The sequence below is a fragment of the Henckelia pumila genome, chromosome 2 (assembly GCF_033568475.1).
Source record: "Henckelia pumila isolate YLH828 chromosome 2, ASM3356847v2, whole genome shotgun sequence".
Lineage (NCBI taxonomy): Eukaryota > Viridiplantae > Streptophyta > Magnoliopsida > Lamiales > Gesneriaceae > Henckelia > Henckelia pumila.
This window is the reverse complement of record NC_133121.1, coordinates 193,382,377-193,405,301: the sequence shown is the minus strand read 5'-3', so window position 1 is coordinate 193,405,301 and position 22,925 is coordinate 193,382,377. Positions and strand designations below refer to the sequence as shown.

General features: G+C 35.2%; 1 protein-coding gene across 8 annotated transcripts; it reads right to left on the bottom strand.

Annotated features, from left to right (window-relative positions):
• Nucleotides 1-15,069: 15,069 nt before the first annotated feature.
• Nucleotides 15,070-20,686, bottom strand: LOC140881172 (bifunctional dihydrofolate reductase-thymidylate synthase 1-like). Of its 8 annotated transcripts, XM_073286264.1 has the most exons (13): nucleotides 20,539-20,684; nucleotides 20,049-20,132; nucleotides 19,865-19,940; nucleotides 19,317-19,784; nucleotides 18,843-19,221; nucleotides 18,698-18,742; nucleotides 18,364-18,429; nucleotides 16,888-16,949; nucleotides 16,729-16,803; nucleotides 16,479-16,644; nucleotides 16,124-16,247; nucleotides 15,679-15,785; nucleotides 15,070-15,334 (listed from the first exon to the last, which is right to left on the bottom strand). In XM_073286264.1, the coding sequence occupies exons 4-13, from the start codon at nucleotides 19,742-19,744 to the stop codon at nucleotides 15,224-15,226; spliced, it is 1,563 nt and encodes a 520-aa protein (XP_073142365.1). In that variant the 5' UTR covers nucleotides 19,745-19,784; nucleotides 19,865-19,940; nucleotides 20,049-20,132; nucleotides 20,539-20,684; the 3' UTR covers nucleotides 15,070-15,223. The 8 variants fall into 8 exon arrangements, with proteins under 8 accessions (XP_073142365.1, XP_073142364.1, XP_073142362.1 ...); XM_073286263.1 differs by having other exon boundaries at nucleotides 19,865-20,132; XM_073286261.1 differs by lacking the exon at nucleotides 19,865-19,940 and having other exon boundaries at nucleotides 19,317-19,864; nucleotides 19,969-20,132.
• Between the last annotated feature and the right edge of the window lie 2,239 nt (nucleotides 20,687-22,925).

Sequence of the window (22,925 nt, the reverse complement as noted above, 5' to 3'; positions counted from 1 at the left end):
TCATTGACAATTAATCGTTCTGAGAAGATAAGTTTTGGTCTTTGATTTGGGATTATGAGGATTTAATCCAAGAGTTTAGTTGAATTGGTATTCAAAAAGATTGAATTTTCAGATGCTTGCAGACTCGGGATTTGAGTTGTGCTTCTATGAAATTATGAAAGTTTTTCTAGACCAATGATTTTGGTCCGGATAGGAATGTTGCTAAAAAATGATTTATTAGAGACTCGGGGATGAGTTATGCCAGGATGATGGTGATTGTCGAATTTTGAGATGGTATAGTAAGTGTGACCTTATGCCGGTGTACTCTGGAAGGATTCTTCTGTTTCAGTTTGGCATTATAGGAAGACGTAACTCAGTCTCGATGTATGTACAGTCACAGAAATGGGTATAACTATCAGGAAAATATTCAGATTTTATTCAAGTCTTCTTTAGATTATTCTTGGTGCTGGGATTAGTGCCAAGTGATGTGATGAATTATTGTCTGACTTCGTCAGAGATTCAGATATTGACTCCGTGGATGGAATAGTCTTGGAAAGGATTCCTTGACAAGTGTATATTCTGGACGGATAATTCTCGCACGTGTTACTGAGGGAGAACTTAGAGGCTTGACCAGTATTGTCTGATTCTATCAGGGATGTAGTATTAATCAGGATCTTGATTAATGAATGGGAATTCTAAGTGATGGATTTACTTAGATAAGTTTCCCTGTAAGAACTGGAATTAGATTGTTGGATTGTCAAGTAAAGACAAGTTTACATCAGGACACCGAGATGATTTATACTGGGAGACGTGAACTGTGATCAGGACTAGACTTGGTGGAGTATGTTTCTAATGTTATTCTGAAAGTCTTTTGTACTTCAGAGGGTTATGGAAATTTACTCAGTCTAGAGATCATTTCAACAGTTATTGTAAAGTATAATTTGGTGTCAGTTTGATAACCTTGAAACTTGTGGGTGCCCGGTGAGCCAACTTGTGGCTAAGGGCTTTGATGACTCTTTGTATAAACAATCTTTTGTTTAATATTATTTACACTTTTATTAAAGGCAATGACTTTATCTTTCTTCATATTGTTATATTGTGATATACTATTGTTGTTTTGATAAAGACCTTGAATATACTATAGTGTATGTAAGATGTGGTAGAACATGGAGATGTCTATCATGAAACACATCTTATAGTCACTGTATATTCTAAACTGTTCCTAGTCGATTGAGCCGTCCGATAATAAGGATAAGGATCGCTCGAGTTTGAGACTAGCATTTGCGATGCAGAGTACCACGTTTCATTGGTAAGGAACATAGAGATGTTCGAAGCATGCAAATGGATATTCATACGATGAATGATCGAACTACCCTATCCGGACTTTCCAAGTGGTTATCACTTATCGAGTGGATATAGTCCGCGGTTTTGGTTGTACACCATTAGTCCTTATTACTTGAAACATCATTGAGACTCTATATGCTAGTACTGTGCTTTGACTCGTTTACCGACTCTATTGGGGTCATCAGGTGTCGGGATTGGGTACAGTTACAACACATATAGGAGTTGATGCTTTGTTGTCAAGGATTCACCACATACTTGCAAGTGTGGATATCCTATGCGATCTGAGGAGATATTAGTGTGACGAATCTCTGGCCAGAGTACATGATGTGGTTTAAGAAATGGTTTCTTAGTAGCACATGCGATGTCACTATTTGATCTTCAAGATGTGTTGCATAGTTATCGAATCTCGAACGACTCTCGATATACCAATGGTTGTTGATTCGATCGGGATATATGGATGAAGGGACCGTACTGTACGCTAACCAAAATCTATTGGTTCTTGTAGGCACTATCAGTGATACCTAGGGAATCATGGGGCGATGTTGCTAGGCGCTCTTACCATGATTCGATGGGCAAGTCGGAAATTGTTGTTCCGAGTCACAAGGAGTTGTGAGCCCACGGCTAGCTGTATCCCTGAACCATTGAGGGTCACACAGTGTAATGGATTTTTAATCCCCGTTGAGATAGTTAAATTTAAAGAGTTAAATTTAATGAACAAAGAAGTTGGACTTCTTAATTATGAGTAGAGGAGTAAGATTTCCTAAAATGACATAGGGATGGCCATTTTTGGAAATCACTGAATTCGGATTCAGAAAAATTTATCTTGACTTTAAAAGGTGCAGAAATGGTTTCTGTGCACATTGGTGAAATCGGTTTATCAATCGGAGTCACGATGAATTTTATATTAATTTCTGAACATGCGGGCTTTGCTTGTCGGGCTTGAACTTATGACTAATGAGCCCTAAGCTGTTAGTGTCCTACATTATAAATAAGTTATTGCAGTACAAAAATTACACACAACAGGTCACAAAAATATTTTTAAAACCCTATCTGCGTTTTTAATAAGTGGCCGCCCCCTCCCTCCCTCTGCTCGAAAAATCTAGCCTGTGAATTTTGAATTGCAGTCTGGTTTAACGGATCAAATTCGTTAATCTCTTCGTAGAAACTTCTGATAGATTTTCTAGTGCAATCTATCAGAGGGATTAAATATCCGTTCGTGGACCTGATTGAAGAACAGTTCGTCCATCAGTTCCAGGGATATACAACAAGAGCAGAGAAATCTGTTGGTGTCCAAAATCTCGATTCGAGATTAAAGGTAAAAATTTTATAATCGTTATTTAATTTTTACACACACAATTTAATCGTAAGGTTGATACCCATTATGGAATCGTTCCATATAAAAATTTTAAACTTCCGCTGCACCGGGTATCAATCCTAATTGATCTGATCGCCGCGTTCTCCAACACGCCGAGGCACTGAGGAAGCCACTTGGGAACTTGAAAGTCGTATGTGTACAGATTATCCAGAGTTATTTTGAAGAGTTGTATTTTAGATGTACTTTGTAAATTGTCCAATTTGAATAAAATATTTGTATTCAGTATTAACTTCATTCAATACTTAAGATTGTTCGAGGATGAAATATCTTAAGTAGGGGGAGAATGTAGTAGCCCGGTTCCATTTTATAAGATTAAGTTTCTAATCATTTTTAAATTTAATAAAACATGATTAAGTGATTTTAATATGATCTAACAGACCAAGGAACTTATTGAGCTTATTGGACTCGGGCAGTTCGGAGGCTCCAAAGTGGGTTCGGACCAAGGGACTTCGGAGGCACTGAAAGGGGTTCGGAAGTTGGTGAGATTGGACGATCCGATCAAGGGATCGGATCGTCCAAACTCACCCAGGGACAGGTGTCCAAATCTCGAGTATACAATGACGTCATTGCTAACATCACATGGCCGGATCGGACGATCCAAAGTGTAGATCGGACAGTCCGATGTGTCACCCGGACAAGTGGCAAGGAGGATTTTACAAGTGTCTCGGACGAGTAAGATCGGACGATCCGAAGAGAAGATCGGACCATCCAAAGTTGCATGCAGGCTACGTGTTAACCATGCATAGATCGGACTGTCCAAACCAGGGATCATACCGTCCGATCTCTGCCTATAAATAAGGGTCGGTAGGGACTCATTTTGACTCGTCCCAAACCTCTCCTTGGCCCATGTTAGCTCGATTTTAAGAGCTTTTGGGTACTCTTATTTTAAGAGTTGGAGTAGGTAGTAATTTTTATAACGGACAGTGTCCGTAGTAGTGACCAGACGGCGAAGCTCTGGCAAGGTATCCGTAGTAGCGGCCGAGTGGCAGAGCTCAGCTAGGTGTCTAGGGGTCGTAGCTAGGCTATGCCCAGGCTCTGGGGCATGCGTCATCAGCGGACTGACGACGGACGAAGGTATGACTCTCGTTCCCTATAGTAAATAGGGAGTAGGCTATAGTTTAAAATAAGGCTTTTAGATCATGTTAGGTGATGTTGGCATTCTAGATAATACATGATATTTATGTATTGTAGTGTTGCATGGTAAGCTTGGACCTAGAGAGTAGCTTCTAGGATCTGCCTTAGTAAGGTACGAAAGTATTATTTGAGATATCCAAATTGAGTATGCATGTATTATGTGTTTGCATGGATTATGTGATTGCATGTTTTATATGCCTTTATATACAACATTTCATGACTGTATGTTGCATACATGAGCATATTGAGCCTATACCTTAGAGGTATCATGTAGTAGGGCGCTTACCCTACGAGTTTGTGGATGGTTAGATATGTAAGTCTTGTGTCAGGTCACCATGATGGTTGGACACATGTACTAGTATCAGGTCACCATTATCCACTGGGTATATGAGCCACTTCCTGAGGCGACAGCGCAACGTGCTATATACCCTGGGCCCGGTCTATGAGCTAGTTTCTTGACCTGAGTGTCTTGGTACCCAGTTCATTTGCATTTATGCGCATATAATAGTGTATACTCATACTCTCGCATTGAGCGTGTTAGGCTCACTTTTGGTTTTTTTGTAGTTATCTGGATACCTCATTCATTGGAGCAGATGCAGGTTGTTACTCCTATGGTCAGGGAGATTAGGTGGTGACCAAGACTGGATGGCAGGGTTGACCACTAGACTTTAATTTCTGGTATATAGCTCATTTAAATTCTACAGTTTCTCTGATTAAGATTATTTATTGTTTCTTTTCATACTTAAGCTTCTGATTAGTAGATGATCATGGTGCGGGTCACTACAGAAGAGGTTGTAATGAGCAATGAAAATGGCTCTCGAATGGCCAAATTATAGGAAACGATGGGACGTTCCGATCCTGCATGAATGCCACATTTCGATCCTGCTGGTAGCGCTTAGTCGTGTCGCGCCCAAATTACCCGACTCCAATCAGATAAATAAATTATGTAGCATTGAGAGTAGGGATCGTTCCCACGAGGAAAGTGAAATTTATTGTGTTCTTAAAAATACTGAATAAAATAAAAAGGGATTTTTGGATTTTACTAACTACTATGCAAAAATTAAAATAAGGAAGATCAATAAATTAACGAGATTTGATATCGGTCGACTACACCCTTGAAATTATTAATTCGATCATCGATTCCCTAAAAATAATTAATTCACATTGAATATTCATCATTGGAAACTTAATTCCTGTTTCACCTTAATCTTAGTTAATTAGACACCAGCGTTCTAGATTAACCCTTACCAATAAATCCATCCAAATACCAGCGATCTAGATTTAAATCTAAGGTAGCATTCATATGAGTGAAACTGATGAATCTAGACAACACATGCACCAGCGGATATATTTAATCTAGTCAATTGTTGTTCCTACGATTTAACAAATTCAACAGCAGAAAATATTAAACGCAGTTGCTTCACAAATTAGATTATTCAAACAATTACAGATTTGAATTCTAATTTAGCGGTAGATTGTATAGCGAAATCACAGGCCTATAATTTCACATACAAGCATAAAATAATCCAGAACAACTTTTGATACGCAATTAAAATCAAACACTAAAATCAAAATCTCACAAATTGAATAAAATCAAGGGTTTGTCTTCCTCAACCAAGTACAAAAACTAGAAAGATTAAAATCTAAGAATAGAGAAGAAAGAACCTAGCCTCCAGATGTTTTCTTGCGTGTTCAGCCGTCCAGAAGATTGATAATCCTCTCAAAAAAACGAGATCAAACCCTTAAATATGACTAGAGTCCTAAAGAAATAAGTTTCCAAACTTAAAAATATTTCTCGGAAAAGTCGGTGCGCTCGATCCTATGAGTTGGTAGGATCGAGCGCGCAAAAAAACTCCAACATACTGCCTTGCCCTTTCTTGTAGGCGCGCTAGGGCGCACGAGTTCGCAGGATCGAGCACGACTTTTTTCCAGCGAGCAGCGATTTTGAAAATTCATATCCGAAGATATAACCGTCGGATTGAGCTGAAATTTGGACAGCTACTTCAAAACATCTTGAAATTCATTCTGAATGGTGGAGATCGGATTTGAGCATCTCTAAAATTAAATATGATTTTATGATCATTGCTGCTTCGTAATTCTTCTCTTATCTCGCTCTTTCCTTCCATCTTTAGCTCCATTTCTTCTCTTTTCCTATATCAAATCACATACCATGATTAGGAACTATAACATGAATTTAATCAATCAAAATACACATAATCATCACAAATTAACACAATTAAACATAGGAAAATACCATCACATCAAACTCCCTCCTACTTAAACCTTGGTCGCCCTCGAGCAACACGAAATCATAAGCAAAGATGAATAATGAAATCACAGCCTCAAAGAAGTTTTCACATACAAAACAAAATTATGAGTACTCTCGATTTTCCATAATACACCATCAGTCAAGCGTAAACGTGTGTGTGTGTGTCATGTTATTCGAGCTACATGCAACTTCAAAAGAGTCAATTTTAAGACTGTTCGCCGACCTATGACAAATCAGTGTGAGTATCCCCATCAAGAGCCCTTTCCTCCCAACAATCTTCAAACAAAAACACAACTCCCTTGAGATAAAATTACACACCTACGGATTTTGCACCCGGTATTGCTTTAGCCCCAATAATTACCCGCAAACTTAGCTATAACTAAGATAGGATTAAAATTTCAATCCCCTCGTCTATAGCCCGGATGGAGCATCAACCCCATTTAATCTGCATACTTAGCCTTGAATTTAATCTTTTAGGATTAGGATTTCAATCCTTTCTAGGCCCGGATGGAGTTGTATATAACTTTTTTTTCTAGGTGCACCCAAGATTGTTTATGCCAAGTCAAAAAAAATCATCAGTGTTCAAAACACACTATCAGGATCCACAAACACCTATTGTCGTGCAATGGTCCAACAGACACAAACATCATCTAATACATCGCTACAGTTCACTGGTTTAACATGTGTGCTTAAAATATTCACTACTCAACCAATGGTTTCTCATATCCAATCAAGAGCAAATTTTCATCAAAAATAATTTTACAAAACTTCATCATCATAGGCTAGTGAATTTCAACAGTTATATTCATTGCTAACTATGAGCTCTAAAATTTTTCAAAAATATGGCTAAATGCTCTAACTGACTGGCTAAGTCCTCTTCCCCATACTTAGAATCTTGCATTGTCCCCAATGTAAGTAAAAAATGCAAAATAAAAACAAAAACTAAAGAAAAACAAATAAAAGATATGGAAGAAAATACTCCCCTTGGGTTGCCTCCCAAGCAGCGCTTGATTTCCAGTCTTCAGCTTGATCCTCAGAAGCACTCCTCAAAGAGCGGCTGACGCCCAAAGTAAGTGTCATATGACACCACAAATGGGTCTTTGTTCCATATGCCCTCAAGCTTGGCTAGATATATACAGATTAAGCTCGTCACCTCAACAACACTCCAAAGCGGCTGGTAAACATGGGAAGAGAACGTCTCGATGGGCTCTCGGAAGCCAACATTTTTTGAAACTGGTACTGATGGAAATAAAGGATCTTGGGGAAGTGTGTATAATAACACTATCGATGAGCTCATATCGATAGACTCTTGAACTCCATCATCCTCAAAATCGAGTGGCAATATATTTCCATCATACCCTATTTCTTCCATAACATCTTCCGACTGAGGTCCAACAAGAAGAGAAGACTCAAACACCTATAAATCTTCAGTAGGAATTGATCCGCACACTCAATCCTGGTTCTCTGAGTCATCATCATTAAACCAAATTGGGTTGGCCACTGCTTGAGTATCTTGCTTCACTTTTTGTTCTTTGTGTTCACGACAGATTGATCTCTTAATATTCTCAATTTTCTCCACAAGGTGACATCTAGAATTTTTTAGATCTTCTACAGTTTTCACAGTCGATGCCACAAGCTTGCTCATGATATCCTCCAGCGGATGTAAGATCAACTGCGAACAACTTCCCTCCTCCTTTTGAAGCTCAAATGGTTGGTCTGTAAAATCTGGGTATTGAGAGTGCGAATATCGGTAATAGTCAAACTCGGCCATATCATCCAACAGGAGTCTCATGGTATCATCATCTCGGCAAAATATTGAAATACCGGTTGTGAAAGCTCCATCAATTACCCATCTTATTGTCACTGCATCCAAACCATCAAGAAAATATGTAAGGAGAGAATAGTTAGAAAAATCATGATACCGAAAGATGGTTGCTAAATCTTTGAATCTCTTCCATGCTGCGTAGAATGACTCCCCGTGTTGCTGGGTAAAACTTGTGTATACTTGTCGATTTGACATCTCGAAGTATTACACCGCAAGAATCCCCCTTCGCCTATGCAAAAATTCTTTCTATCTCTGGGTCGTATGGAAATTATTCTTCTTCCGAAGATTCACCTGCATGCACGAACAAACCAGAGTAGCACTAGGAGGAATAATAAAAATAAAACAAAAACAAAAACAAAAACACAAATAAATTAAACGTCTTCCCCGGCAACGGCGCCAAAATTTGGTAGCGCTTAGTCATGTCGCGCCCAAATTACCCGACTCCAATCAGATAAATAAATTATGTAGCAGTGAGAGTATGGATCGCTCCCACGAGGAAAGTGAAATTTATTGTGTTCTTAAAAATACTGGAATAAAATAAAAAGGGATTTTTGGATTTTACTAACTACTATGCAAAAATTAAAATAAGGAAGATCAATAAATTTACGAGACTTGGTATCGGTCGACTACACCCTTGAAATTATTAATTCGATCATCGATTCCCTAAAAATAATTAATTCACATTGAATATTCATCATTGGAAATTTAATTCATGTTTTACCTTAATCTTAGTTAATTAGACGCCAACGTTCTAGATTAACTCTTACCAATAAATCAACCCAAATACCAGCGATCTAGATTTATATCTAAGGTAGCATTCATATGAGTGAAAATGATGAATCTAGACAACACAGCACCAGCGGATGTATTTAATCTAGTCAATTGTTGTTCCTACGATTTAACAAATTCAACAGCAAAAAATATTAAACGCAGTTGCTTCACAAATTAGATTATTCAAACAATTACAGATTTGAATTCTAATTTAGCGGTAGATAGTATAGCAAAATCACAGGCCTATAATCTCACATACAAGCATAAAATAATCCAGAACAACTTTTGATACGCAATTAAAATCAAACACTGAAAATCAAAATCTCACAAATTGAATAAAATCAAGGGTTTGTCTTCCTCAACCAAGTACAAAAACTAAAAAGATTAAAATCTAAGAATAGAGAAGAAAGAACCTAGCCGCCAGATTTTTTTTGCGTGTTCAGCCTTCCAGAAGATTAATAATCCTCTCAAAAAACGAGATCAAAACCCTTAAATATGACTAGAGTCCTAAAGAAATAAGTTTCCAAACTTAAAAAGATTTATCGGAAAAGTCGGTGCACTCGATCCTATGAGTTGGTAGGATCGAGCGCGCAAAAAAACTCCAACATACTGCCTTGCACTTTCTTGTAGGCGCGCTAGGGCGCACGAGTTCGCAGGATCGAGCACGACTTTTTTCAGCGAGCAGCGATTTTGAAAAATTCATATCCGGAGATATAACCGTCGGATTGAGCTGAAATTTGGACAGCTGCTTCAAAACATCTTGAAATTCATTCTGAATGGTGAAGATCGTATTTGGACATTTCTAAAATTAAATATGATTTTATGATCATTGCTGCTTTGTAATTCTTCTCTTATCTCGCTCTTTCCTTCCATCTTTAGCTCCATTTCTTCTCTTTTCCTATATCAAATCACATACCATGATTAGAAACTATTAAAATAAATTTAATCAATCAAAATACACATAATCATCATAAATTAACACAATTAAACATAGGAAAATATCATCCCATCACCTGCACAAATGCCATGTTTCGAGCTGTGCACTTCGGAAGCTCCGATCTACCTCTTCAGACATTCCGATCTCATGCAGACATTGAATTACTAAAGCCTCTTGACACCTAATTGGGAGTCCTAACTTCAGACCCAGTTTGGACCTTCCGAATTGAACTCTACGTGTTTGTGCACAATTGCTCCCCCACACACTTCATGGCCTAACACTGATTGGAACTTCTGATCCTATTTCGGACCTTCTGAACTCTATCTCTGCATCCGATCTTGGCTTGGTCAGTTCGGTGCTTCCAAACCACCTTTGGACCTTCCAAACCCTTCGGCGGGTCCGAAGTCTGTAATATTATTTTGAACTTGATTATGAAATTTATTTAATTTTATAATCCTTAATCATATTTGACTCTTAATCACCTAAAAATGGTGGTCGGGTTACTACATAACATATTTGAAATCAACCATTTTGAAATTCAAAAACTTACCATATTCGTTTCATACCTAATAAGCCGTTATTTTGGCACTGTCAATTTCTTTCCAGAATAGTTTTGGAGTCCTCTCATGCAAAAACTTTGATCAGATGCAATGTAGTAAGATTAACAATATCTTTTAAAAGTCGGGGCCTCCAAACTTATTGGGTTTCTCACTATGTGCCACTGGAACAATTGTTGGAACAAGATCAGAAGATAAAGATTCTATTTCACAATACACAGTTAAAATTCGTTTTAAGATTTTTGGGTCTGGATCATGTGCAAAACTAAAATTATTTTGTTTGTCCTGAAAGATTATCCTGACACGGACAGAAATTTAAAGTCGATGCTAGAGTTAGACTCTATCTCCTTAAGACGAATTCACCCCAAAAACAATGCTTATGGAATATGATAATCGTCTTCCAAGATACAATGACTTTTATTTGAAATAATAGCACTTCAAATTACAAAATCCGATGAACTTTAATATTTTTTTGAACTCCCTTGAGGGCTGAACGAAAATTAGCTGAAGAATATGACTTGGTAGTGTTTTTATGCAATATGCACTTAAAGATGTCTAACAATCAACAATCATTCTGCAGAATCTGGGGGTTCTATGTATAATAAATAAATATACTTGAATTAAAGAACACATATTTCCATGAAATATTGGTGCTATCTTTGATCACAATTATTCACCATTGCACACGACCGAATGGCCTTGTGATTTTCAATTGATTTGACACTTCTTAAAGAAGTGTCGCAACCACTCAGAATTTCACACCGGCCAAGTGGCCATGTGAATTCCTCCACCCACATATATATATATATATATATATATATATATATATATATAATTAGTAAATGCGATGCACGTGAAAACATTTTTTTATTGTTGATAAGCGTTAAATAAATGAGTTCAAATGAGAATAGATTAACGTGCAGTTAATTAATAATTTTTATTGTATTTTGGTTAATATATAATAAAATTCAATGTAATATAATATGTACAAGATGTGTCATAAAATAAATGCGAACAATTTTTGTTCAACCATTATAATCCCTTTATTGAAGTGTTTTCATTTTTTAGATAAAGTAAATTTTATTAATAACTGGTAATAATATATAGTCTTTGAAAAAAAATTATTACATGTCTTAGTGATAAATGCAATATAATCTTCAAGATTGCAACTAATAAAAATATTTGCAACATTTTTTAACAATGTAACCCCTTGCAGTTTCAATATTTTTATCATTACGGTCATCATTATTATATATATACATTAACGGGACAGAATAAGACATTATCAATAACTCATATAAGCTTATAAATATAGTGTTTAATGTAGTTTTACCTTAACATTATAATACTGATATTGAAACTTATGCAATTATTAAAGCTAGGGTTTTCCGTTGTTTTGTTGATTAATTTTGAGCAATTATGACATGCTTTGTACCATGAATTTGTCTTATTTTCTATCTCATGTATGTATGTCTTGAAACAATATTATTTATTATGTATTTGTTAAAAAAATGAGATACGTTATCAAATTAAAGTAAATATTGATTTGTAATTTTCAATCTTATGTGATTACTTATTTTGTGACTATTAATTTATGAAAAAATATATAATATACATAATGCATTATAAACGTTAATTTAAATTATTGCGTCAAATATATTTTTCTTTTATATTTGGACTTTTCTCTCTTTCACAATTTTTTTCATTTACCATCGTTTTTTATTCTCTATGAAATAATCAATATACTCATCATCTTTAATAACAATTCTTTTGATGTTGTCTCCATCAATCATTTGCATTTTTCTACTATTATTATTTTATTTTTTTTGTTGGACGGTCTCTTTTTTATGCTAAAAATATTTACTTGCAAGAATAACAATAATTTCATCATTCTCAACTGCATCCTAGTATTTATCATTTTCTATTACTTGTATGCTAATATCGTTAACGATCGATATATTTGTTGAACATTTTTTTTTCTTTTTAATTTCTTGTTTTTCAAAATATATTGATCGTTTTTTGCTCACAATGATTTCGCTGCTGAAATTTTTAAATATCGAATTTTGAATGTCTTGAATTATAAATGTTAACATTCTATTTATATTTCAACGGTTTTGTCTATTTTGAAAGTAAATGCATCTTCTTCTTTATTTTGTGTATCTAAATACTTGTTGTATATTAAAGTGTTGTTGTCCTATATATAAAGCAGATTTTAGTTATAATTTCTAATCATTATATATTATTTGCAAGAAATTTTTTTTATTTAGATACCTTAATGATGGATCGAATCGATATAATATTCAACACTGCAACCGATAAAAATATTTACTATATTTTCAAACAATGTAATTGTTGCAATTTCAGTGTCATTATTTATGATCATCGTTTTTTATATATTTACATTTACAATTTAAGATAAGACATTTAAATAACTCATATAAGCTTATAAATGTAATTTTTAAATGTAGTTTTATCTTGACACAATATTAATATCGAAGTTTATCCAGTTACTACAGATCGAGTTTGCCATTATTTTGCTGATTGATATTGAGCAATTACTACAATCTGGACTCGACTATTCTTATTCCGATTCAGCTGCAAGGAAGAATTCGGAGTATATGCAGGATGGATAAAGCAGGATTTCCTTACGTTAGGATTAAGTCTAAATAAGTTATTTTTGATGTATGCAATTTCTTGAGAGTTTTGGTCTAGTCCCCTCTCTTGTATTTCCCTATTTTTAGAATAAACAGGTAGGAGTCCGCCAAACCTCTCGTCATAACAGGCGGTGTTTTTTTTTTTAAAAAAAAATAAATGCTTCTTGTCATTGATTTGCCTTATTTTTTATCTCATGTATATATGTCTTGAAGCAATATAATTTTTTATATATATTTGTTAATAAATAATATACGTTAAATCAAATTAAATCCTGATTTTGTAATTTTCTTTTTCATGTTCTATAAATGTATTTATAAAATATTTGCTCCAATGGTAAAATATACAAAATTTTACTCATGAAACGATAAAAATAAATTGAAATAATAAATAAAATTGTATATTTTTTAGATTATTCATCTGAATGAGAATTTGCATCAAGGTAACTTTTTTCAGGATCTTTAATTCGATGTGAGACGTGTCATCCATAATTTTTCTACACTTATTTTTTCGATATTATTACCTATCCCGTAATATATTGATTAACATAGATATATTTATATAATTCAATAATTAAAGGAAATACTATAAATGTTATAGTTTTGTTAAAAACAATTGAAGATATTTCGGTTTATCCGATCCATCCTCATATCTTGTAAAAATATTCATTTGTTAATTGCAAGATCATACCATAAATAATTGTTATAGTGTTTAGCCTTTATGACGAGGAAAAATAGTTGACTTTTTAAATTTCAAATTTACATATATGATATGAGTGTGTTGGTGTGTTTTTTATTTATTATTTTGGACTCTTGACATCATTTGAATTGATTTATCTCAATATCGGTATATAATTTAATTCAAATATATATATATATATATATATATACATGTATGTATTTTAATGAAAATCTGATATTTCTAATATATAATTATGAACTCATGGTTTAATTATTTAGATCAATAGGTGCTTACACAAATTTTGCGAACATCGTTGTTTTGAGCTGAACCTTTCTTATTTTAGTCATAAGGATAAGTAGTGAGTTATGTAATGAATAATTTTGTAAATATTTATTTATAAAAAAAAATTAAAAATTTATCTTCAAAACATGTACTTTTAAGCTACAAAAATTAAAATATATAAGATTTTTTGTTGAAAAAAATATGTTAATTCTATCTACAAACAAATAAAATCTAAATTATTTTGGTGTTTCAGTGTTTTAGAAAACTGAAGGAGTATTTAATAAAGATTTTGGTGGAAATTTTTTTAAACTTTTTGTGAAAAAAAACTGTTCACTTTATCTACAAAAAAATAAAAACTAAAGTATTTTGGGTATTTCAATCTTTTTGAAAACCAGATCTTTATCTAATATGCACACACTTTATCAATTTAGACCTTATCATAACTGATTATACAAAAACATTCTCACATAATTATCAACTGTGTACAAGCCAATGACAAAGTTAAAAATACACAATGAAAAAATTTTGACATTGATTCACATTTTATAGTTGGTATAGATTGCATATATCATATACATAACCTATAATATGTTAGGGAGTTGATATTTACACTCCATTTTGTGTTATCTACACTCCATTTCATATGTAAAATATGTGTCCAATTTACTCACAAGTGGAGTGCAAATAACAAAAAATGAAGTGTAAATATCAACTCTCAATAAGTTATGTATGATATATATATTCATGTCAATTTTTTCACTCAATAAAAATTTCAAACTATTATTTGCTAATATCAAATAATTTCTCATCACCTAAATTGGTTATCGAGAAATAATTTTATCACAAATATTTTATCGATTCCAAATGTGTACATGATAACTCAAATTTTGAAAACAATCAACCAAATGAATGGAAATTAATGTATATATGTAATGCAAATATTAGATAGTTCAAACAAAAAATTATTGCATCGAGATTGATAAATTGTAGCTTTCAAACTTTCCTAGTAAAATACCATCGAATTTATTGAACCAAGAAAATAATATATGGATTCCACCTTTGGTGAATAAGAGAAGTTTTGAAAGGTAGAATAAGGTTATTTGCAACATTAAAGCATACGTGGAAGGTCATTTTGTAGTTCAAAAGAAATTAAGAATTTTGTGGAAATAAATAAAATTAAAATGATGAACAAATATTTTAAACCATAGCATTAAGCTCAAATGAAAAGAAAAACCAACAATAAAAATAAAATACCATTGAAATTTGAGTGGGGCCAATACAACAGATTTCAGAAAACAATTGAAGCCTCGACTATTACCGACCCAAGAAACCCCCTTTCATTGGCATATAAGTTATAACTTTGTTCTCTTCAAAAAAAAAAAAAAAAAAAAAAGTTAATTTTGTTGACAATGCTATTTCATACCGCCATCTTCATTTCTATCTTCTGGTGAGGCTCATAATTCACAAGCTCAAAATCAGCCGCCCCAAATGAATCGATGTCCGTTCTCTGTGTGTTTATCTTCAGAATCTGTAGGGCGATGCAAACCAAATATCAATTCGAGAATGCTGGAGAAGAGTATTGGAATATGAAAAGTAAGTAATGCCGATAAACTGTAACATAGAAGTGTATAAAGCTTGCAGGAAATCCAGATGATGCCCTTTTCATGCCGGACTCAATATTTAAGATGAGAGGGGCAAATCTTTAACTTCTAGAAAAGTTACAAATGAAATTTGGAAAGCTCAACTATTCTAAATGCCCCTTAGGCGAGCCATTGAAGATGGAAGTTGAATCCATGAAGGCCGTAAGTTCACAACACTGCCAGCTAACGAAATCCATGTAAACCAAAATTACATAAAGTGCCCTGTACTTACTGGAAAAGGCCTCGGAAGTTTCTTAAGTTGCTCCTGCAGAGGGTGTACATGAGTTTTATAAACATGAGCATCCCCAATCACATGGATAAAATCGCCAGGAACAAGACCTGATAATGGTTCACAAATTGGAAGTAGAATTATAAGTGAAGTGCCCATAAATATACTACTAACAACTGCTCATATTGGTTTCGATAGGCACAGTTCGTAAAGCATCATGTACTCTAGTAGCGGTGCCAGAAATTTGACGTAGAGGGACGACACTAAAACTTTAAAAACTTAAGGTGGGAAAGATCGTATTTTGCAAAATATTAATATATAAAATAAGTTTGTAAGAGATTTAAAATAGAGGGGCAATGCTGCTGCCAGCACTCATCTGGCTCCATCACTCATGTACTATTTGCAATAGGAACTCAGAACTCCAAAATTTGATGAAACAGATGGGTACCACAAACATGGGCGATCATGAATGTCAATAGAGCATATGAGGCAATGTTAAATGGCACCCCAAGACCCATATCAGCAGAGCGTTGATACATCTGGCAGGATAGTTCACCATTGGCCACATAAAACTGCATCAAATCATTGTGTTATATGAATTCATAATTTATTAAGAACGTAAGGCGAACCAGGCACCAAGAGGCACGTTGAGGCAAAAAAGTTGCATATATCGAACAATTTCAATTCGAATTCAAACATAACCAACTGATCTAAATGAAGCCAAGCAAACTAAGAACTTATTAGTTTATTAATCTGAAACTATCGCGTTATAAAATCCCAAATTAAGTGTTTAAGCCACCAACCTGCGCAAACATGTGGCAAGGAGGTAATGCCATAAACTTAAGGTCCGAAGGATTCCAAGCAGAAAGAACAATCCGCCTGTCATCTGGTTTATTCTTTATCTTGTAAATAATATCTAACAACTGATCAAACCCTTGACCAGTATAATCTGTGTGCATGTTGGTGTATCTGTTGACACAGAACATCAGATAATGTTTGAGAAGCAAAAGATCAAGGCTTTCTTTCATATCAAGTGGAAGAATTAATGTTAACCTGGCACCAAAATGTCTCCACTGAAACCCATATACAGGGCCCAAATCTCCTTCTTCCCTCTCTGCCAATCCCAAACTGAAAAATGTTGAACACAATTTCTCATCAGATCTGGTCATTGAATACAACTAAGAATAGCCAACATCTAAACTTTGTCATTGCCTGTCTAGATATTCTCTGGATGCATTGCCATCCCATATATGAATTCCCTTTTCTTGCAGAATCTGCATCAAGGCAGTTGATTAACATCGATGGTTCTTTCCTTCAAGAAGTGTGTCAAAATCTCATAAACACATAAACTGAGTGTACACAAAGTAATGATGGAATATCGGTCGAAATCCCAGGCTTGGAAACAAAACTGAAGGAATTTTAAGTGCCAACATTTGTCAACTAATGTGATGCACATGAGAATTATTACAATTCACAGAAAAGATGAAAAACATAGAAAAATTGACATTGAATTATCTTCTGATATGATGATCTTTAGTCTTTTTCTTTTGTTCACTTCAGTGATTACAAAATCTAAAGTTGGAAAAAAATACCCATGAGAAATATCTACAGAATGTTGCCTCATCCACTTGGTATACATAGATCATAAAGTAAGAAGTTTACAAATATGCCGTCATCCATCTCAAAGTCATAAAATGCCATGGCTTTTCTCATTTTCTTTAAAGGTTCAAAGCTAAATTCAGAAAATCCAACACCTTTCTCATGGCAATTTAAAAGATACAAGTATATGTGTGTGTGAGAGAGCGCACGCACATCTACATATACATACAGATATATAAGTACACATATAGATGTGTATAAATGTACAGACATTGAGAAATAAGAGGATACATAACAGATCATTACTGTACTCATGGTTTATGATACAGGGTTATTTCGCACCGTCATCTTACTGAAGCAAAAAAGTTTTGCCTGTGTTGCAACCACGATTTATCTAGAATAATAGTAGTTGAACTACACTGAAAATAAACCCAGAGATGATCTCGGTACCCTAGCCAAAGTTATTCTCCAACACGAGCTAGTTAACATTCAAGCAAATAACAGAATGAACATTAATTCCCTCTTTCTAGACTCTTCAAGGTTTGTGACTCTTGGGCTGTTTGAACCTAGGCCCATCAATAACAGCTCCGTAACAAGCTGCATCGCGGATACGTTGCAAAAGTAGATGGATACAAAATCAATATAAACAACAGATTGTCCATACAGGTAAAGAAAAATTTTAAAATATTAAATAATAGCAAAATAAACATAACAGACGGCACATTTGTATAAAAATTTGCTCCATGAATTTTTAATATCAAGCAAAGGAAAAAGTCGTACTTAGTACTTTATCAATCAAACCCAAGATCCACAGCCATAAGTTACACATCTCTAGTTGCAATATGTTTTGGAGTTGCAAGTTGACTTGCAAGTATGTTTAGGATTCCATGTAAGCAAAACATTAAATAGTTACTTAAAATTAAGGAAATTAACTCAATATATCATGAGTACTCTTCCAAAATATATGATATTTACTTCTTCAGACTTCCATATTTCCACAATTGTAATTTACAAGCAGGGTTTAGCCCTAAAACATATTTTTCAGTCAATTATTGAGTAGACAAAGAAACATAATTAGTTGACAATTACCTTGGCATTTGTCGAACCACTGATGAACCACAAAAGTTCTTCAACCACTCCTCGCCAAAAAACCCTCTGTAGTATTAACAAAAATTTACACAATCAATGGCCCACAACAAACAATGCCAATTAATTCAGATGACTTCAACGCAAAAAATTCAGATGACTTCAATGCAAAAAATTTAAGCAGAGACATGGAAACTGTTGACTTTGACACAGATGCATATATTTCCATGTTGAGCATAAACAGAGAACAATGAAAACCATGGGAGAGAAATTCATTGTTGAGTCCGCACGGTAAGAACATTATCAAAATGCAAAAATCTTAGACAAGGCTCATTACCTTTGTCGTCAGAAGAGGAAATGATTTACGCAGATTAAAGCGCATCTGGGGAACGAACGGTACAATAATCAGATGTGCAACACAAGGATTAATGAAGTTGAAGGGAGGCTCACAAAACATATTTTCTCTGTAATCCATAATATACCTGGCATCCAAACTTTGAAAAAGTACCAGTCCCTGTCCTATCATCTTTTCCGTTTCCATTTGCAATAATATCTTGAACCAATCTAAGATATAAAAACTCCTCATGCTTCTCAAATACAATCTTCGGCAAGAAAGTGAAATCTGAGACCTTTAAATGTTTGGAATGTGATATGCTGCCATTGCCAGGCCCCGAGGTGGAGGTTCTCAAACGGACATATGTCACAAAACAGTACTGTATACCAACCTCCTCGAAAGGTGACGAAGAGTACCATGGCTGGTAGACAGACATATTGATAGGTGGAATAAAGGTGTCACATTGAATGGAAGTGCTAATTTCAGTAATGTGGATCGCCTCACATTCCGGAGCATTAAGTGCCTCCCTGCATGCGCCAAAAAGATGTTATTGTTCATTTCACATCGAGTATACTATTATACCTTCAAAAGAAAGTATATATGAGAAAAACTATATGCATACCTCAATATTTGGCCACCTCCTATAAGAAACACCTTCTCTATCAAAGAACAATATGGGGGTTTGGCTAACAATTCCAAAGATGATGATACACTGTCACACGTAATGACGCTCTCGGCGGTGGCAACTCCAGAATTTGCGGAACGTGTCAGTACAACGTTAAGGCGACCAGGCAATGGCCGAAACTGAGAAGGAATGCTTTCCCAAGTTTTCCTTCCCATCACCACAGCATTCTTGCTTCCAGGATGTGATGTTTCCATAGTGATCTCCTTGAAAAATTTAAGGTCTCCAGGCAATCTCCATGGCAACTTACCATCTTTCCCAATACCCATATCACGAGTTGCAGCCACCACAACTTGGTAAGTCCTCTGGGTAGGTAGCTGAGTATCTGCCTTGCCATTAGAAGAGCATGTTCCTGAATCGGTGTCCATTACAATATTTCTTCTGCAAAATCTTTGTCTAGCAAACGCGCTAGAAATTCCAAAAGAATGTGAGAATGATGAGAGTGAAGCTACAGTGAAGAAATCGATACGAATTGAGCCTAAGCTAACCTGAAAATTTTAAAAGATACACAAAATTGTCATTGTCATTCAATTGTACCAACCAGGAACACGCATTAGATATTGCCTAGAAAATACCATAGTTGAGACATTACTTGATGCCGAAAAAGTAAAATTGGAAAGCCAAGAACTTTCCTTTCTGTTAGAAATGCCAATAAGAATTTGCTTGACCGACATTTTAAAGTTCATTAAACACCACGACACTGGACAAAATTCCGCATCTATATCAAGACCGCCCAGATATAGAGGGATAATTCGCCTGTGCCAACAAAGTTCATTCATTACGAAGGAAAGCATTGTAAAATCATAAAGAAAGGTTAACTGATTACAAAAGTAGTGCAAAGTCGGTGAAGGAACAATTTCCGGCCAAAGCACTCCCAAAAGTAATACACAAATTCCACAAATTCCAGCGTTGAAGTCAAAATTAAAGTAAAATTTTACACATTATAATCAAAAACAAATCACCCAATGCAATCAGAGCAGTATATCAAACACGTTACCATGCAATACATGGCTACTGGTGCAATGGAAACACAAAGCAAATGGCATTTAAGCTCTAATATCCCTAGCAAAAAAATAAAATGAAGATTTTCCAGAAAAAATAAGGAACTAGAAGTGGGCTGGATTTTTCATGTTTGATGAATTACTTGAAAGAAGTAGCCCACCTTGCGTTTGATTTTGGAGATAAACCCGCCAACATACAGATCGTTGCTAACATACAGATCGAGATTTTTCAACGCAAAATATTTCGCGCCTAACTCTCTTTATGGAGATATGCTTTGCTTTGGGGTTTTCATCAGTTTATTGCAAAAAAGATCCTCTGATTATTGTCAATTGCCCCCTCTGTTTATCACAACTTTCCAGGTTGAAACGCTAAGCGCGTATGGGAGAAAACAAAATTTGAAAATTAACTTTTCCATATATTTTTTTTAGTTAGGGAGTTAGCTGGTAGTTCGGGTTTTGGGTTATTTGGGTCGGGTACCCAATTAATCGGGTAGTGTAAAAACACTACCCGAAACTAAACCGATACCCAATGGTATCGGATTAGTCGGTTATGTTATTTGGGTGTATTTCGAACTCTGAAAATGATTGCGTCAACAACAACAATAGCAGCAACAAAGATGAACAAAGTCGAGGCGAGAGAAACTCTCTATCCGCAAGACGAAATTGCCCGTTAACAGTGCTCAACGTTGTCGGCAATCGTCTCTAAGATACAACGACTATTCAATCGAGATATAGCAGCACAACAAATATCTCGATCTTCGTCGAACTAAAATATGTAGAAACTTTTTCTTTTGTGAGAGTGAGGGAAGAATTCTGCAGAAATCTGATGTATACACGTTATCAGATGTTCTGTCTTTGTTTATGTGTTATAACCACCGTATATATAGACTTATACACGAAACAACACGTTATAAGGCGTAAGGATGCAACCCATGACAGAAAAAGCCCAGAAACAGTCGTGACTTTTCAGAGCACAGAAGGTGCGCTCGGGCGGTAATATTCTACCGCTCGAGCGGCCAACTTTTAGGCAGCCTACTGTCTCGCACTTTAGGTGTCGCGCGAGGGCGGTAATATTTTACCGCTCGGGCGCAAGCCTCTTTGAACGATGCGCTCGAGCGGTAATTTATTACTGCTCGGGCGCCCACCTTCTGCCAAGTTTCTGTCCCGCATATGAGGTGATGCGCTCGAGCGGTAATTATTTACCGCTCGGGAGCACTCAATAAAATAATAAAATATTATTTTAAATAAATTTTATCCAAAAAGGATAATCGGATCAGAAGACCTCGCCTCGCCACGCCGCGCCGAGCCGGCCAGCCGCGCGTGTGTTTGTTGCATCGATTAGCGTCTTGCCCCTTTACAAAACATCCGGTGCCCTAAGGGCCCAATCCCATAAACCAAACATGGGTTATTTAAGGTGAACAATACATTGAACATGTTCCAATATGGGACAAACCAAAACAAGTTTTTCCTCCAAATTATTCACCAAATTTTCAAAATTGTTTCAAACTTGGGACAACACTTTTCAAGCTTTTTCAAGCCACTTGGGTCAAGCCCATATCTTCCACAATTCATTCAATTAATTATTTCCAACAATCCCCCACATGAATGAATTTTACGTATAGTAACATTCTCACTAGAAAATTATTTTTGAGTTATTGTTACATCAGGATAGGTAGCTTGTGGCTTTGAACCTACCGTAGTAAAATACTATCGGATTTACTAGTTGCATAGTGACGCGATGTCTTGAACTAGTCAACCATTTATGTAAACCAAGACAATAGTACTTACATAACAATACTCTAACATATTTTGTTCTCACGTTGTGTCCATTTCGGCCCTAGACCGTATCTTAGATTCATAAGTGTTGCAATCAAAGCGGCCAATACTTTGCACTTATATAGGTGATCTCCTATCAAGAGTATCCTGCGTTACTCCACCTCATAGGTATAGGAATCATTAAAAGAAAACTTAATCTCACCACATTTTGCAGGTCATTTATACTTGGATATTTCAGGAATGAGCAAGTAACAATTCCAAGCACTCAGACTAATATTTATAACTTAGTTGTCTCATTGAACCAAGATTTTGGGATCTCCAATTCTCAAGGTTGGGTTACCGCTATAAATATTTTAATTTGTAGATTTTAAACCCATTCCTCCAAGTAGTTTGTACATTTTATCTCTATTTATACTTTTTGTAAGCGGATCCGCAAGGTTTTCCTTTGACTTCACATAGTCAACCGAAATAACCCCATTCGAGATCAATTGTCTTATGGTATTATGTCTCCGACGAATATGTCGAGATTTACCATTGTACATACTACTTTGTGCTCTTTCTATTGCTGACTGACTGTCACAATGAATCGTAATGGAAGACACCGGTTTATTCCAACATGGAATATATTCTAGAAAGTTTCGAAGCCACTCGGATTCTTCTCCAGCTTTATCTAGAGTAATGAACTCGGACTCCATAGTCGACCGAGCTATACAAGTTTGTTTAGAGGATCTCCATGACACCGCTCCTCCTCCGATTGTGAACACATATCCAC